We start from the raw sequence: 16,367 nt of genomic DNA on the forward strand, positions 1-16,367 counted from the left end.
TGTACTAATGCATGGTCAAAAAGTTTTTAAGGAGGGAACATCGGCGTCGGCAGCATTTATCAGAACTGATGAAATGTATGTCAGTTCCTCACACATTGATATTTGTGCACCTGTTATGTATGTACAACCAGTACATCAACTACCGTAAGGTAACTTCGGTCAGCGGGGTAACTTTGGTCGGTCAAATATATATTTTTAAATGGTCATATCTTCATACAGCAATATTGTTTTTAGTCATATTTGGTGCCAATTTGTTAAGAAATATATTTGGAAGAAATAATAGTCGCTCATGTCCAATTTCCTTGAAATTTACGAAAAAATCAGGATTTTTGACCAAAATGAGCATTTTTTACATTTTTTCAGAAAAAATAAAATCGATATTTATGAGCATGGATGTGTACTTGATTAATTTTTTTTTTTTTTTAATGTCACAAAAAATAACAACTTGCCCATATAGGCCTACAGCGAAGATCAATTTCTTTGATTTTTTTTTCTTCATGGGATGTAATACTCTGACCAAAGTTGCCCCAAATGCGGGGTACTTTGGTCAGGTTATTTTTAACCCCTAGGGCACCCTTACAAAATTATTTTAAAATCTTTTTCAACTTCAAGGTGTAGAAGGGAACCCTAATGTCATAAAAAAGATATAATTAGAAATAGAACTGGTTTTGTTTGGAACCAGTGGTTTAAAAACTCTGAAAAGTGCCCAAAGTTACCCCATTTTACGGTATCATAACTAGTATTACTACATCAAATCTTCAGGATATAAACTAGGGAAAGAAACAAAATAAGATGTTATATTTAACTTGTTTTATACCCTATTGATTTACTTTTGTGCAAATAATTTCATTGGGTGGTCAACATGCACCAACAAGTTTTGGATCCCCCAATCTTATCATCATGTTGTTTGCTACTTTAAAGCTACTTGTTTTTCAACACAAATTTGCTCAACAAAATTAAATTTTGATAGGCATAATAAAAATTGCATTCCTTCTCAAGTCCACAAGAGATTCTTCTCCATTGAGCAAAGTGGTTTTATTTGCTGACTGGGTTTAAAATCCTAAGCTTAACTTTGCCTTCTGCACAGACACACAGACCTCAATAGGTCAACAGCAAAGCTAGTGTTCTTTCTGCCCAAATCTGTTAGCTTTGCATGAAATCAACAATGGCATTTGGGTTTTCCCTCCATTGCCTCAGGTTGTCAATTTCCCCTTGGCTTTACAATCAAAGGACAAGGCTGTATAAAGTTGCTTAGTTCCTGAGTAAATATAGACTGGAATTTCTCAAGTATTTTTGTTGTTAAAAAACACCTGAAAAACAAAAATCAGGCTAGAACCAATGGTGGCAATTCTTCTGTCCTCTACCATGTCTACATGTACTTCTTTTATTTATGAAGAATATTTTCCTTACATGTAGTCTTGGACATTCAGCGTGTTTCCATAGCCAACATGCCATTACACGCTTATCTGTTTTTTGTACAGAAATACCACCCAAAAACTTTATCCAACACATTTCCACTGAGAGGAAAAAGTCTGGAAAGCAATTCCTGTGATGCGCAAAGCCTAGCGGTCGGCAGGCCCGTACGCAGAATTTCATTTGGGGGGTGCTGATTTTGAAAAAGTGGACCTTTTTTTCCAAATTTTGTGAAAAGTGGACTTTCTTCCTAAAATTGTGACCTTTTTTGTCCAAAAAAGCGTAAAAACCCTCATTTTTTGGCTCGCTACACTCGCAAATTCTGAAATTTTTGGACTTTTTGTATGTACTTTTCCAAATTTGGGGGGTGCGTCGCACCCCCCGCACCCCCCCTGCATACGGGCCTGGCGGTCGGTACACAGAAAGTTGTTAACCTGCCAGTTTCCACAGAAAATATTATCCACTGAGTGCTATCTTCTTCAGTAACATAGTCTTTCAAAGGGCAATCTGTTTGCAATTGGTCAACTCTGGGTCCTATGTGAGGTTTCGGGTCCCTTAGATTGGTCTGGACTCCTGTGAGAAGTCCCCCACCATTTACCCCTTTGGGCCCTCCCCTTTGGTAGGTCTGGCATCACACATCGTTACAGTTATACAATTTTGCATCACACAGATTTCTCCACAAATGTCATTAGTGTGATTGCTTTGTGAATGTGTGTACGCAGCGCAGATTGTACTGCAATAAATAAGGCTTTATATTATACATACTTATTACTAGCAAAATCTATAACATGCTAATAACAATTGATGAAACTCTCACTATCATTTTGTTTACATTTCAATCATTACCATCTGAAATTGCTTATAACATCTCTATGCCAAGTCTGTTTTCATTTCAATTATTTGCAGCGCAAAATACAAATATCAAGTTAAATGAACTTGAACTACACTTTTGTATACAGGAATCCATCTATCTATATCAAGGACAATAATATGAATATGAAAATATACGAGGGGGTATCCAAAAGTTTTTGACATCACCCAGAAGGAAAAGAGCTATATTGATGAAATTTTGTCAGTGTAATCACTGGTCCTTATGTACATTATGGTCCAAAAATGGTCTCATAAGTATGTTTACTTTCTTTACATGGGGCACTAGATGGGCAGTAGGCGCATAACCTGCAATATGGTGAAAATTGAGGCACACATCATGATTAAGTTCCTGCATTTGAAGGGTTAGGCCTACAATGCTCAGAAAATCTATGATGAAATTAAAGCAATCTACGGTGATGATTGCCCATCATATGGCACTATTGCTTTTTGAAAAAGGAATTTCCAAACTGGCCACATGTCCCTCACAGATGAGCCAAGAAGTGGGCGTCCATCACTTACGGATGATGCGGCCACAGTGAAAAAACTCAAGAAAGTGGAGGATCTTATCACGAAAAGATTATCGCCTACTTCCCATCTAGCGCCACCTGTGAAGAAAGTAAACATACTTATGAGACCATTTTTGGACCATAATGTACATAAGGACCAGTGATTACACTGACAAAATTTCATCGGTATAGCACTTTCACTTCTGTGTGATGTCAAAAACTTTTGGATACCCCCTCGTACATGTAATAATGTGCTCATACTTTTTCAATGTTATCCAAACGGTAATTATATTTTTTTTATTGTTGTACTTTCAAGTATTATTATCTGATTTATTGATTCCGTTCAATTAATTTTCATTTATTCTTATTTCGGCCACATGATACATTCATTGTACGTACATATTAATGTTGTAGCGTAAGTTAAATTTCCATCTTGCTCAGATTGGGTGCCACAAGTTTCACGCTCTGCGTTTTTGCGGCATCCACATCTCTTCACTTTTCATGTTCTTATTGTCTATAAGTTATCTCATTATGTTTTCCTTTAATTTCCATTTGTATAATTTTATTGTGAATTGAGATGAAAACAAATAAACTTGAACTGAACTGACTGGTAACATGGCACCACATTCCTTTTTTAAAGGAATTTTTATTTCAATGATCCTATTTATAACATTTCCGTAAAAATAGATTAGTATTTATTTTCAATAAAATGTTAGCTTTTACTGTCAGATATGTCCCCTTTTAAGCAAAGAAAATTGGAATTTACTACTAGCGCCAAGGCATGTTACTCCAGCAGTTGTAGTACGGTAAGAATTTGTCAGATTTTGACAAAACTACAGCACCTAAAGTCTTGATTTTTGCAGAGCATCTTTGTTTACTAAAGTACATTACAATTGTGTAAAATTTTTTTGTGGGCGTTCTCCTCAGCAAATGTTATAATAGGGCTTTAATAATAATCTACTCTTATTTTTGAACCTCAAAGTAAATCACATATGCACAGCAATCAAGAGCTAGAACTAAGTTTGAAAATGGTGAGTACTGTGTTATTCATAGCCACTCCAAGTTTGTTTGTCTTCAAGTTTGTTTGCTATTTAAGTTTCCCATACATATCCAGGTACAATGAGTGTATATAAAGCTTTTCATAAAAGGTGTGAAGAAAGGTAGACATTTCACTGTCAATACACAGGGACAACATTTGTACAGGATCTCTCTCAAAATGTAATATGTCATGTTCAGACGTAGCAATCCACTAAAGGGTTTGAACCTACATGTAATGTAAAAACTGAATTCATCACTCACTTTTTTACAGTGTTTTTCAGAAGTGGACATTTTTAGGATTGGAGTGAGTCGCATTCACCGGGTGTAGAAATAGGATTTGACCAATCACTTTGAACTATCAAATGGTGAATCTCTGAATGCAACTGCCCAAACATGCATGTCCACATATGGCACAAACCTCCAATTTCCTCCAAGTTTAAGTGTGCACGGACTTCAACAAAACCCACTAAATAAGTTAGAGGTTTGAGGTGGGTCAACCTTGTAAGTTTCCCTTGGAAAGTCAAATCTCTCAGTACATCCACATAGTCACAGGTGAAACCAAGAGCGACACCCCTTACTGAACCCCCCAGGACTGAACCTTCACAGGTTCTAACCCTCTAGTGTTTCCTCCGAATGTCTACTCCAGTATGTGTTCCACATAAACGTTGCTTCCATACAACATTAACAGCTGTCAACATGGTCAAGTGGGTGTGTATTCAGGTCTCTATGAAAAGAACACAATCTTTTCTACAAATCGATGGTAGCCTTGAGGCCATTTCTACCTGATTTGTTGGGGAAATGCAACTTTTCATGGTTCTTTTGAAGTGTTTACAGACTCTGTAGATCAGACCAGCACAATATGTTGAAGTACCCTTATGCATGAAATGCCTCAACACCAATAACTGATTTTATCTAAGAATTAAGCATTGTGTCTGTGTGAATTCTAACAAATTTGTACTAATTATTTTCAGCGCTTGAAAAACTCAACCGCAACTACATGCTACATGTGTCACAATGAAGCACAATAAAGATCAATATTTTGCATGAAAATGTAGCCTAAAAACGAAGCCAAAAGCCAACTTTGCACCTTAAAGCAAGGAAGTTACAAATGTATCGGGCCAAGGATCAAAACATGCTGAATAATAATTACTAATAAGCTGCTAGAAGCAATATATAAAGCATTTACATGAGAGCATCATGGCCTCATGAAAATAATTCCAAAGCCGACTAAATTTGAGCTGATCAGCTTACTACAAGGCCAGCTAAGGTTGAGCACTGTACTTTCATCACATTCAGTAGTCCTTTTCTATTTCATATCATGCCTTAAACCGGTGTTAAACACCTTTACACCCCATCTCTACTTCAAGCTTGATTATTTCAATATACTTTATTTCGTTCACGTACATCACCTCAGTTCGTACGATGCAGCTGAAACAACGCAGACTGATTATTACATGGTAGAGATCAAGAAGAACATGAAACGAATGACTATACACAACTTGAAATGGAATGCCGCTGCTATGTACAACTTCACCGAACTTGTGTGTTTGCCCAGCGGTCTCATCGCTTGCTTCGTGTATAGCTATAGATCCATGTGTTAAATTACTTCAGCGTTTTACTATATGGTACTTTGAGCTAGTTGAAGCCTGGAGTATTGAAGTTCATAACACTAGACTGCCATACCCTGCAGCATTGCATGTATACCACCAGTTGTTAGAAATTCAGCTCTGCTGTTTATTACAATGACAAGCATTCCAACACAATATTGACTGTTTTGGGCAAAAAAGGAGCATTTTACCGTCTATTCTGAAATAGCTTACTTTTTCCTACTCTAATGTGAGTATTTTTTTCCTTTTCCACTATATATTCCAAGGTCTTTATTAAATACAGACAGGAATTGACAGCCCGGGAATAGAAGCTCAGAAGAAAGAAAAATTTCCTTGTGGGATAAGCCCATACTTTGTGAACATAATTCTTATATAAGACATATGAATTATTGCGAATAGATGAATGTCAGTATTTTGTTAATAATTTGCAAATATATATTACAAAATGTTGTTGCTGCTGAATACATCACTGTATTATGTATCTTTTATATATTCCCATTAAAACTACATACATGCAATTCAGCAATCCTACTGTATCTCAATACAAATACTGCTACATAGCAACTCCAGTATAAAATTCTACTCAGTTTGCTGTCAAGATTGAAGAACAAAACCTACATCAGCTGCAAAGCCTGTAATATTATTCAAAACTTACCTGACATCTTCTTGTTGAATATATAACCTTTACAGCATGGTTCTTGTATCACCATTTAAACAATTGTCACTCTGTTGAGGAATATAAGGCCCGGATATATTAGGCTCCATCATTGCATAGGCTTGTGTATTATCTGCAGACATAAGGGGAAGAAAATCAAGACTTGTTATGTTAGTTCTATAAATTGAATGTGTGGACAGAGATAAAAGATGTAACAAAGCAAGATATTATGATGTGGCTATAACACAAGATTGTTAAATGAAAAGATCAATTAAAAGGGCATTTCGTGATCCACATCCTCATCCCCCCACTTTTCTCAAAAAAAGTTGAGATTTTTATATCACTGGAATACTCTGGCTACATAATGTTTATGTACAAAATATTTCTTGCAGATTAATTCATTTAGCAAAGATATCGCGAAATTTGAATTTTGCACCAGAACGAAATTACAACGTATTGTCTATGGAGCAGTGTAATACACATAATCATAACTCGCAAACGCAAAATCGGAATCAACTGAAATTTTGGGAATATGCTTTTTTCGTGGATATGTACTGAAAAATGTCATAAAAAGAGGATGCTAGGATCACGAAATACTCCTTTAAGAGACTGTTCACAAACACTTGTTAGGGGGCCTGATGCAAAAAGGGGGGCCCTGAAAATTTTTGACCCTCCTAGGGGGGGGCTGAAAAAAATGACCACAAATTTTTCCTGGGAAAATTGAGTTTATATGCTTTTCTACGGGGTTGACCCATAATTAGGCCTATGTCAAAAAGAAGGGGTCCTGAAATCTGTAAAGGTCTGTAAAGGGGGCAAAAAAACATTTCGTGATGAGATTTTTTTGCATCAGGCCCCCCTAACAAGTGTTTGTGAATGGTCCCTAATTCACTGAGTGAGATGTGGTGGTGAGATGCCCCTCATTCCTGCAAGGTGATAAATTGTAATCATTGTAAGATATTGGAACACAAATTGAGTCAAACTCAATGTGAAAAGGGTATTTAACACAGCTCTTACCAAAGATGAACTTGATGGTCAAGTTTGATTTATATTTTGAAAAGTTTTCCAACAATTGAGATGGCTATGAAATTTATCTGACTGTATTATGAAGGTGGTTGCTCTAAGTTTTTATGATATGCTACATAAAAACAATAATTCAAAGTGTTCACCCATCTTTCCTGTATGATTAGATTACAATAATAATTCAATTTTCTGAAGAAATCAATTTTATAAACATTACCACTATCAAAACAGGAGTGCAAAACAAATACTTAAAGTATAAACATTAGGGTATATATATATAACTGTAATATATCAGACAGGCTTATTTGAATTACCATCACTTCACCAATTAAGATACTTACATATGTGACTGCAAAATTATAATCCAAGCAAGCATATTCCCATTCGGATATAAATTCCACAACATCCTAATATCATTATTCCATTTGTACCTATAGAGACCTCGCATTCCCACATAGAGATCCTCACATGCCCATACTCACTCCATCAGTGTAGTGTGTTCCCAATTCTCTACCATCACCACACACACACAGTATCTTTGTGCGTATTTGAGCATGCACAAATCACATCACAACTCACTGAGCATTACAAGTCACTCACAATGCTCCAGCCAACCAATGTAAAGCCGCAGAGGAGATATCCTACACTTCCCACAATGCATTTCTTCAATTTCAATTTTCTGTACTGATTTGTTATCTTGTGTAACATTGGTCAACAGTGGCAAAAAGTATATACATGTGTAATGAACAGAGTATATCCAGATCATTGAAAATATAATTTTTCTTCAGAATCATGTTCATAATATGGTTAAATTGACTGTTTTTAACTGTAATCTGACATTTAAAACTAAAAAAGAATTAATGAAATACGAAAATTTTGCATGACTTTCGGTCCGTGTTTTGCACTACATGGAGGTCACTGAGTGGGAGCGCGTAACTCTGTGTACAACAAACTAAGCCAGCTACGGGTGACCTGAGTGCTGACTTTTGCAAAATATGTTTATTTCTTGAATATCAACCTATGTTTAGCCAGTGTAATCTAACATGAAAACAAAGGGAATGTAGGCTACTTGGACCCGGTGGTGGGTCTTCAAAAAACAATTTACGGGGATGTGCCACACAGACTTTCTGATGCTGACTTTCTCTATACCTACTTCTTGCTGTTTTTGCTACCCATCAATATACCAATTTTTAACAAAAAGCACCCAAAAATCACCCAAATTTGCCCTAATTGGGCACTTTTAAGGGCACTTTTGCCAAAATGATTGGTCTCCACTGAAAACCCACCCATCAATATACCAAAATCACTGAAAAGGTCCCCAGAACCGTGGCACAAAGTGTGTCATTTGATGTTAGGACTAGGTGATGCATCATGTTGCAAAGGGTTCTGGGAAGGGCAAGGTATCTTCTCTGGTAAAGCGGCTTTGAGCTGCGCCATTGTTTGCCCTTCTTTAATTTTCATGCTTCATAACAAAATACACTGAGGGATTAAAGTATGTGATGTTGTGTTACAAATGGGACAGCATTATGCTAGGAGTGTTGAATGTTCTCACCTGCTACTCATTGTAGATATTGGGACTGATAATTTGGACAAAAATATTTCAAGATATTCTTTTCAACATATTATTACCAAATATGTAGACCAATTATATTTGGGGTAAAAACATATTTTCAATATGGTGGTTGCAATGCAATGATATGAAGCAAAACATCTTCAGAAGATACCGGGGTAACCACACCACATATCCACTTACCGTATTACTTTATTATAAAATGCCCCCCTTGAAACTCACCCTTCTTTTTTCAAAGAAAAAGTGACCGAAATGTAGAAATTTCCATGCCATAGATTGTAAGCATCCCCGTTCCCCGCACTCCGTGTATCCGCGGGTATTCATGCTCGTCGAAAATTTCGCGAAATAAGGGGTGTTTTCAGATGAAGAAACGTGATTCGCGAAACAAACAAAAAAGGGTGTTTTTTCAAACCACGTGTTCGCGAAATTGAAAAAAAAAGGGTATTTTCATCGAGCAGCCTACGCGTTTTTGCCAGAAAAGGGCATATTAGAAATATCAATCGTGTTTTAGCAAAAATAGGGTATTTTCAAGGGCAAATAATTCGCGAAATCGCTAAAAAAGGGTGATTTTCCCTAAAAACTTCGCGAAATGAGATGCAAAAGGGGGTGTTTTTAAAGTTCACCGACAAGCATGAATACCCGCGGATGCACGGAGTGCGGGGACCGGGTAAGCATCATAAGACAAATCCTATTTAACTTTATACATTTCCATTCACCTCATCACTAAATTATAGTAGAATGTTCATAAATTTATCTAAATCAGTAAATCACATTCTTACACAAAAGCACTTACAGATCTAATTTAGTAGTATTTCCAATAAATGGTCCATGTTTTTATAGGTGCCGCCATGTTACAATTCAAACCAAAAAGTTCTAATAACACCCCCCTTTTAGACAATGCAACCCCAGGGTGTTTAATAATAATAGAGTAAATTATGGTTTCTTCAGTAGATAGCAATTTACATAGCCTAAAAATACAGGTCAAACTTTAAAATAGCGGAGATCCATCTCACTAAACTATAGTCTCAAAATTGTTCATAACTTACGACGTGACGAGTCATAATCCATTTACTTACTTACTTACAGTACCCTTTGTAAGTAATAGGGATTTACTACAGGGACCCTTTGTAAGGTTATGTCTATATAGTATTAGGTATTATAAACGGTTACTTTAGTTACGAAGGGTTAACAGTTAAGTGAAATGGACCTCTGAACACTGATCTCCCATAGACAGTTCAGCATTTGGTTCCAACGCTATCTTCAGTAGATAGCTCATACTGATCACATAGAACATAATACAAATGTAGTAGGGTTCAAGCATTATTAGTTTACTTGGGGTTTACTTGTAGAGTGTACAAACACACTGATTAAAAAAAGAAAAGAAACTTCTCACACTACATTTACAGTTAACTGGAGAAAATTCCACATCTTCAGTAGATAGCAACTTGCCACAAACATCCTGACAACCAGAGTAGAATTGGTTTATAATGGTCATGGGTTTGTTAGCTTTTGCTCCAACTTTCACAGACTAGTAAGGTCCAAAACAATTGTGCTTGTACTTTCCTGACCAACCCTAATCTGGAAAATCTGGAAAAAAGTTTTGACTCCACAAAAGAACACCGACCCTAATGTTGGAAATTACAGAAAATGTTGTTTTTTCTTTCAAAATTTTTAACATCTGAAAAATATTTAACAGTTCTTCACACTTCTAAATTGTTTTAACACATGAATGAAGAGATACAGTACATAAATATCCCAAAACACATCTATTTAGGTATTTATTTTAAGCTTATTATGCCTGGTGTTTAAGTAACATGTTTTGGTTATGATTATTTTTTAAATCCAAACAAAAAGAAAGTAGACGGACTAGCAAACAATATTTTTTGTCAACAATAGTTGCATAAACGATTCTCCAAAAAGATTACAAATCTCAGGCTTATTTATGTTGAACTATGTATGTGTCATTGACATCCAATGTTACCGTACCTCATAATGTTTAACATGTTTGATAATGGTTAAATACACTTGCATCAATTTTAAACAAAATCCCTTGCTTATCATTGCTGGTACAAAATATTCCCTACAAATCTCACAAAATGGTAATTGGTGATAATTGTTAAATAAATCAAATTTAAACAAAATCCCTTGCTTGAATTGCTGGTATATAAAATTTGCCAGGGTATTACAGGTCAAAGCTAAGGCTAATGTTGCACAAAGCCTCACAAATTGTTCCTGCTTTATTAGTCAAAGACTGTCACATTTATATCAAATTCTCTTCATTTTAATCTTCAGACCAGTACAGAAAAGTTCTTAGATTGCCTCAAATCCAGATCAGACAAAATACCCAAATACAAAATATCACTTATCATGCTTATATGTGACATGATCAAGGGGAATGAGTCAGATGTCTGCAATTTTCAATTAGAAGTTTTTTACATCATTTTCTATCAGTTAACAAATGCTACATTTTGATGCAAACCCCATCAAAATCCGATATCTGGTTACCGAGTTATGCGCAATTTATCACTGGCTGAAAACAATATAAAACAAAAGAATTTGAACACTATTTTTGCCAATATCTCAAAAACAATATTAGCGACATCCGGCTCATTCCCCTTGATTATCTCACATACATGTATGCACATTTTGAGTGTAAGAACCCTGGCACTTCAATAAATAGCCATAAGGCTAGCTTCAGACTCCGTATTGTACGTACAATATTGTATGTACAATACTTTTCGTGACGTCAAAAAGTATTACACGTGCAATAAATATACGTGCCACGACGAGTTGAATCAGATTAAATAACGCTATAACCCTGACGGTTCATTGTTTGCTAAATCCAAGCGAGGTCACCAGAAAATCTATGCAAGAGAAATTTCTACTGCTGCTGATGAAAAATCCTAGAGTGCGTTTGGAGGTTTTTTCTGCACTTTACCAGTAGCCCTAATAAATTAATAAAACAATAAAAATCAAATAAAGATTTAGGGCAAATGTTTTTACTCACTGCTCATCTGATTCAGTTTCCCAGGAAACTAAATACCGATACTCCTTAGTTTTTCCCTGACTTTCCAGACATAATTATGAGTAAACATCAAATTTAATGTTTACAAAACAATCAAATATATATACATGTACATTCTTTTGCATTTTGTACATAAATATTGATATCAATAATGTAGGCCTACAAACATTAAAAAAGGGTGCCTAAGAGTATGTCTATTTTTAATCATATACTAATTCCGCCTTGCCCAAACATATCTTATTATGAAATCGTGTAATGGAACCCAAATTCCAATCAAAAATAAAAACAAATTTGTTATCAAATACACTAGGCCTATACATTGTATTATAGGAATTTAATAGATGGTTCATTTTAATAAATAAATAGATTAACACGGGTAATGGACAAGAAATATTTGGCAATACCGGATTTACCAGAGAGCCAGTGGATAAAGAAATTAATTAAAATTAAAACAAATTAAATGAGAAAATGAAAGCAAGGACATTTGGCGAAGTATTGTTTTAGAAGTCGAAGGAGTCCTAAATGTTATCCTGGCCCCAGGACTGATTAATGTAAATTCGACCCATAGTTATTTTATCTACTTTTGCCAGCATTCAACCTGTTCAATGTGATTTATGCCTATTTTTAATAAAATTCCGAATCTGACGTATCAACGTTGTATCGTGCAAAAATTATGATTCGAGACTATTTCATTTGACACGGTTGTATGGATTTCAGAAGATCGGTCCTATAATAGATATCGATTAGAGAATTACAGCAAGAGGCTTTGAGGATGCCGTAATCCTCTTGACCATCAACCAATCAGAGAGACATATTTCAGAAATATATTCGTAGGATTGAAACTCTTTCAACTCTGAAATATATATTTCAAGTAATCTCGCTTCACACTTTGGCTTGCAATAAAGCCACGAAGGGGCGGTAATGTTAATATACGATTTCAGTCAAATATTGGTGCAAATATACGATTTCGGTCAACTATTTGGCTATCCTTTGCCCAAAATTATGAAATGTTTATTAGTAACAACAACTCTTAGGAGGGTTTTCGAGTAATTTTAGCGAAATAATGAGGTTAAATAAAAGAAAACCCACTTACAATTTTGGACGCTTAACTGTGGTGTTGTTCTAGGGAATTAAAATATCACAATTAACATGTTTAATTCAAAATCGTTGTCCTACAAGCACATGTTCAGATTGTGTGAACATTACAAATACAAACAATAAGGTTGAAAAATAAATAAAAAAATATTTAAAAATGATTTTAAAAGATCGTCTATTTTGTAGCTTTATGACACTGAATAGGCCAAATATCTGCCTCTGACGAAAAAAAAAAGTTTTCCATGCTGACAAGTACCGTATGTCATTTCAAAAAGAAAGAAAAAAAGGCGGATATTACTTTTTAAAAACTCAACGCATTACTATTAATACGCCTATAATTAATGAATGAAAAAGTATAGAAGGCGTTGCATCCGGTTCTGATGAGGGGAGGGGCACAAGCCGTTTTCGGCAGTTTTCCTATGGGATTTTCTAATATTTCAGATCACTGGGGGCGGGGGGCTTCCGTGCCCCTAACGCTACGGTTACTGCATTAACACGTTTATGGATGTATTGTGATGATCATAAGTAGGCCTATCATAACATGCCTCAACGATATCAATATGTAAAAAGGTGTTGCAAATTCATAACACAGCGTGTTATAATGTAACGAATGCTATGCCAAAACTTAGAAAATTAACAAAAATATCAGTATCAATAAAATCAGAACCAGAATAAATACAAAGGCCTACAAATAATACTTTTAAACTTTCTAAATCAATATAGGAATCTCCAAATCAATTAATCAATCAGTTATCAATCAATCAATCAATCAATCAATCAATCAATAAATAAATAAATAAATAAATAAATAAATAAATAAATAAATAAATAAATAAATAAATAAATAAATAGGCCTAAATAGATAAATCTGTAAATAAATAAATAAGATCTGAATGTGCCATTTATATTATTATTACAATTTTAATATTATTAATATTAGTATTAATACGACGTATTACGGTATTAACTTTAAAAAGGTGCCTATTGATTATATAATAATTCAAGTATTGTTGAATCATGGTAGGTATTATGATACCTACCATGGTTGAATACAAGAAGACATTAAAAAATGTTCATCATTACGTGCACTCACTAAATTTAGAACTCTTAGAAATTTGGCAACTCCGTATCAATTAAGCAACCTATGATTGTAGCAAAATGAAAATATATTCGGTTGAGAGCCCCCGAATAAGAATATATTGATGTTCTTTGCGTTACGTAATAGTATGACTATTCCTGTGTGGGAGAGTGCGTGAGTAACCTCACTTCAGGTGCGGTTTCTATCACGGCAACACGTTCTGTTCTGTTGCGCAGTTGTTTTTCCCGCTGATTTACACTACAAAGGTTTTCCATAGTTGACTGTTTTTATGGCGATATCATCTGTATATTTCATTAAATGTGCAGCATTTCTCTATTTTGCAAGTACGCAAGGTGTACATCCACAGAGCTAGCGCTATATTTATAGTGTTTTTCCTGAACATTGCGATGAGTTTCTTGGTTCATCATTGTAGGCCTACTCAGAAGCGGCTGGAAGAAGACGCTCCGATTTCACGTGATTAAGTTAAGTAGTTCGATATCCCTGTATTTTAAATTGGGATCATAGTATCGTAATTATTTTATAGCAGTAATTGCTGGTGTATCTGTATTATTTAAACAGTTATTATGAGCTATTATGGCTCGACAGCAGTTGGAGATCAGTTGTTATGGAGCAACTACTTGCATTCCTATGGTTAATTTAGGTTTTTTTTTGATCAGATTTCAAGGAGTAGGTATATATCATTAGTTACAAAAATCTCAAGAAATAGGTTAACAAAAGCTATAGCAAACACGATGCATGATGATCTGTACGTTAATCGACATAACAGGCGATTTGTAGTAACAAGTAAGTCAAGATAAGGCGAGAAGGGATAAGAAGTCGGTAATATTCCGTAATAATCATGATAATATAGGTTGCCCGGCGCTGTTCGGGAAAAATTGCATGTACTATTCGTGATTCACCACTGAGATGCCAGGTAGGTCTCACATCAGCATCAATAATGCATTTAAGAGTTCTGATTTTCATTCATGATTGTTGGTTTTATCTTCCATACAGTATACAAGACGACAGATAGCTGTTTGTACACAATGAAGAATGAGATGGTGGAATTAACAGCGTGATCTTTATCACCGAGTATTGATTACGAAGCTCACGAAGCAAAGACGGAACAATGTTCCGGGACTGAGCAAGTTAAGTGAATGATTATAATTTACATAATCACTGATGTGTTTTTGCATCAATCATTTTAGTCACTCTTGTAGAGATCAATAATTTATTAAATACGCTTTTAATCTGGATTGATCAAATTCTAAGTGGAATCCAATATTAAGAGGTGAGTTAACCCAGAGAAGATGAGAATAGAACCAAAGAAATGATTGTTTTAGGACTTGGAAAAATATCACAGTAGTAGATTTTAGAAGTGTAGGCGGTAGTTTTTTTATACCCGATCTGTTAGATATTGTTTTTATTATTTTGTGCTAGAATGCGATGAGTTTCAGAACCTAATTAGTGTTTTGATGAGTCAAACATTTTTTCAATAAGGATCGCATACCCTAGACCATGTTCCTAGTTTTTATAATAAAATTCCAAGTTTCGTTTGTTTGTTTGTTTGTTTGTTTAAACGGTCGATCTGTGTGGAGACACGCTTGGGTCCTTTAAGTTGGATTCTAGATTTAGACGGTATAGATGTGTTCTCTTTTGATCATGATGGTCATCATATTCAAATAAAGTAAAAATTGTTAGCTTCACCAATAAGCTTAAATCCTACGGTGATAGTCCATCCGATAAAAATTAGTTGTTCAGGGACTTTGATTTGCCCCTAGTGGTATTCGGTACCAAATGGACTTAAATATGTCCCGGTGATTATACTAGAGTTACAGGAATCCTGGTAATTCAGGAAATGCAATATTTCATTGGAAATTATGTTTCAGCCTCAGTAGAAGGGTCAATGCTAAATTTGTAAAACAAAGAAATAGGCAGAGGTGTATTCCTCGGATTAGTTAACAGCCGGTGTTAACAGGTAAGCCACATTAGCTGGCATACAATCTACATAATGTATTGACACAAATTTAATGATAAATATTGCTGTCTTGTTTCTGGTGAGTAGATCTGTAAAGTTGTTGTTTTTTTACTATGCTGTCAGAAACCCAAGTTTTTCAAAACAGTTTGGAAGGGTGTTTGGTCATTGTATAAAGGCGGAAGTGTAAATGCTCTCGAGCAGCAGGTTTACCCAAACAGTTTGGACGAGTATTTTGTCATGGCATAATGGCAATAGTAATGCTGTCAGACAGCAAGTTTTCCTTCCAGCCAGTTTGGTAGGGCGTTTGGTAATGGCCTAATGGCAAAAGTAATGTTCTTAGGCAGCAGGTTTATCCACACCGTTTGGATGAGTGTTTTGCCGGGTGTTTTGTCATGGTCTAATGGCAATAGTAATGATGTCGGACGGCAGATTTTCCCAAACAGTTTGGATCAGTGTTTTGTCATGGTTTTCGGCAAAATTATTGCTGTCAGACATGTCAGACAGCCGATGTT

At 35.2% G+C, this 16,367-nt stretch overlaps 1 protein-coding gene across 1 annotated transcript in view; it reads right to left on the reverse strand.

Annotated features, from left to right (window-relative positions):
- The window catches only part of LOC140136782 (breast cancer anti-estrogen resistance protein 3 homolog), a 97,559-nt gene extending 91,380 nt beyond the window's left edge, over window positions 1–6,179 (reverse strand). The window contains exon 1 of the mRNA XM_072158372.1: window positions 6,090–6,179. Within this exon, the coding sequence (XP_072014473.1) occupies window positions 6,090–6,144 (55 nt within the window). The 5' untranslated portion in view covers window positions 6,145–6,179. The remainder of the gene's footprint in view (window positions 1–6,089) is intronic.
- Window positions 6,180–16,367: the final 10,188 nt, after the last annotated feature.

Source organism: Amphiura filiformis, chromosome 17, assembly GCF_039555335.1.
Source record: "Amphiura filiformis chromosome 17, Afil_fr2py, whole genome shotgun sequence".
Lineage (NCBI taxonomy): Eukaryota > Metazoa > Echinodermata > Ophiuroidea > Amphilepidida > Amphiuridae > Amphiura > Amphiura filiformis.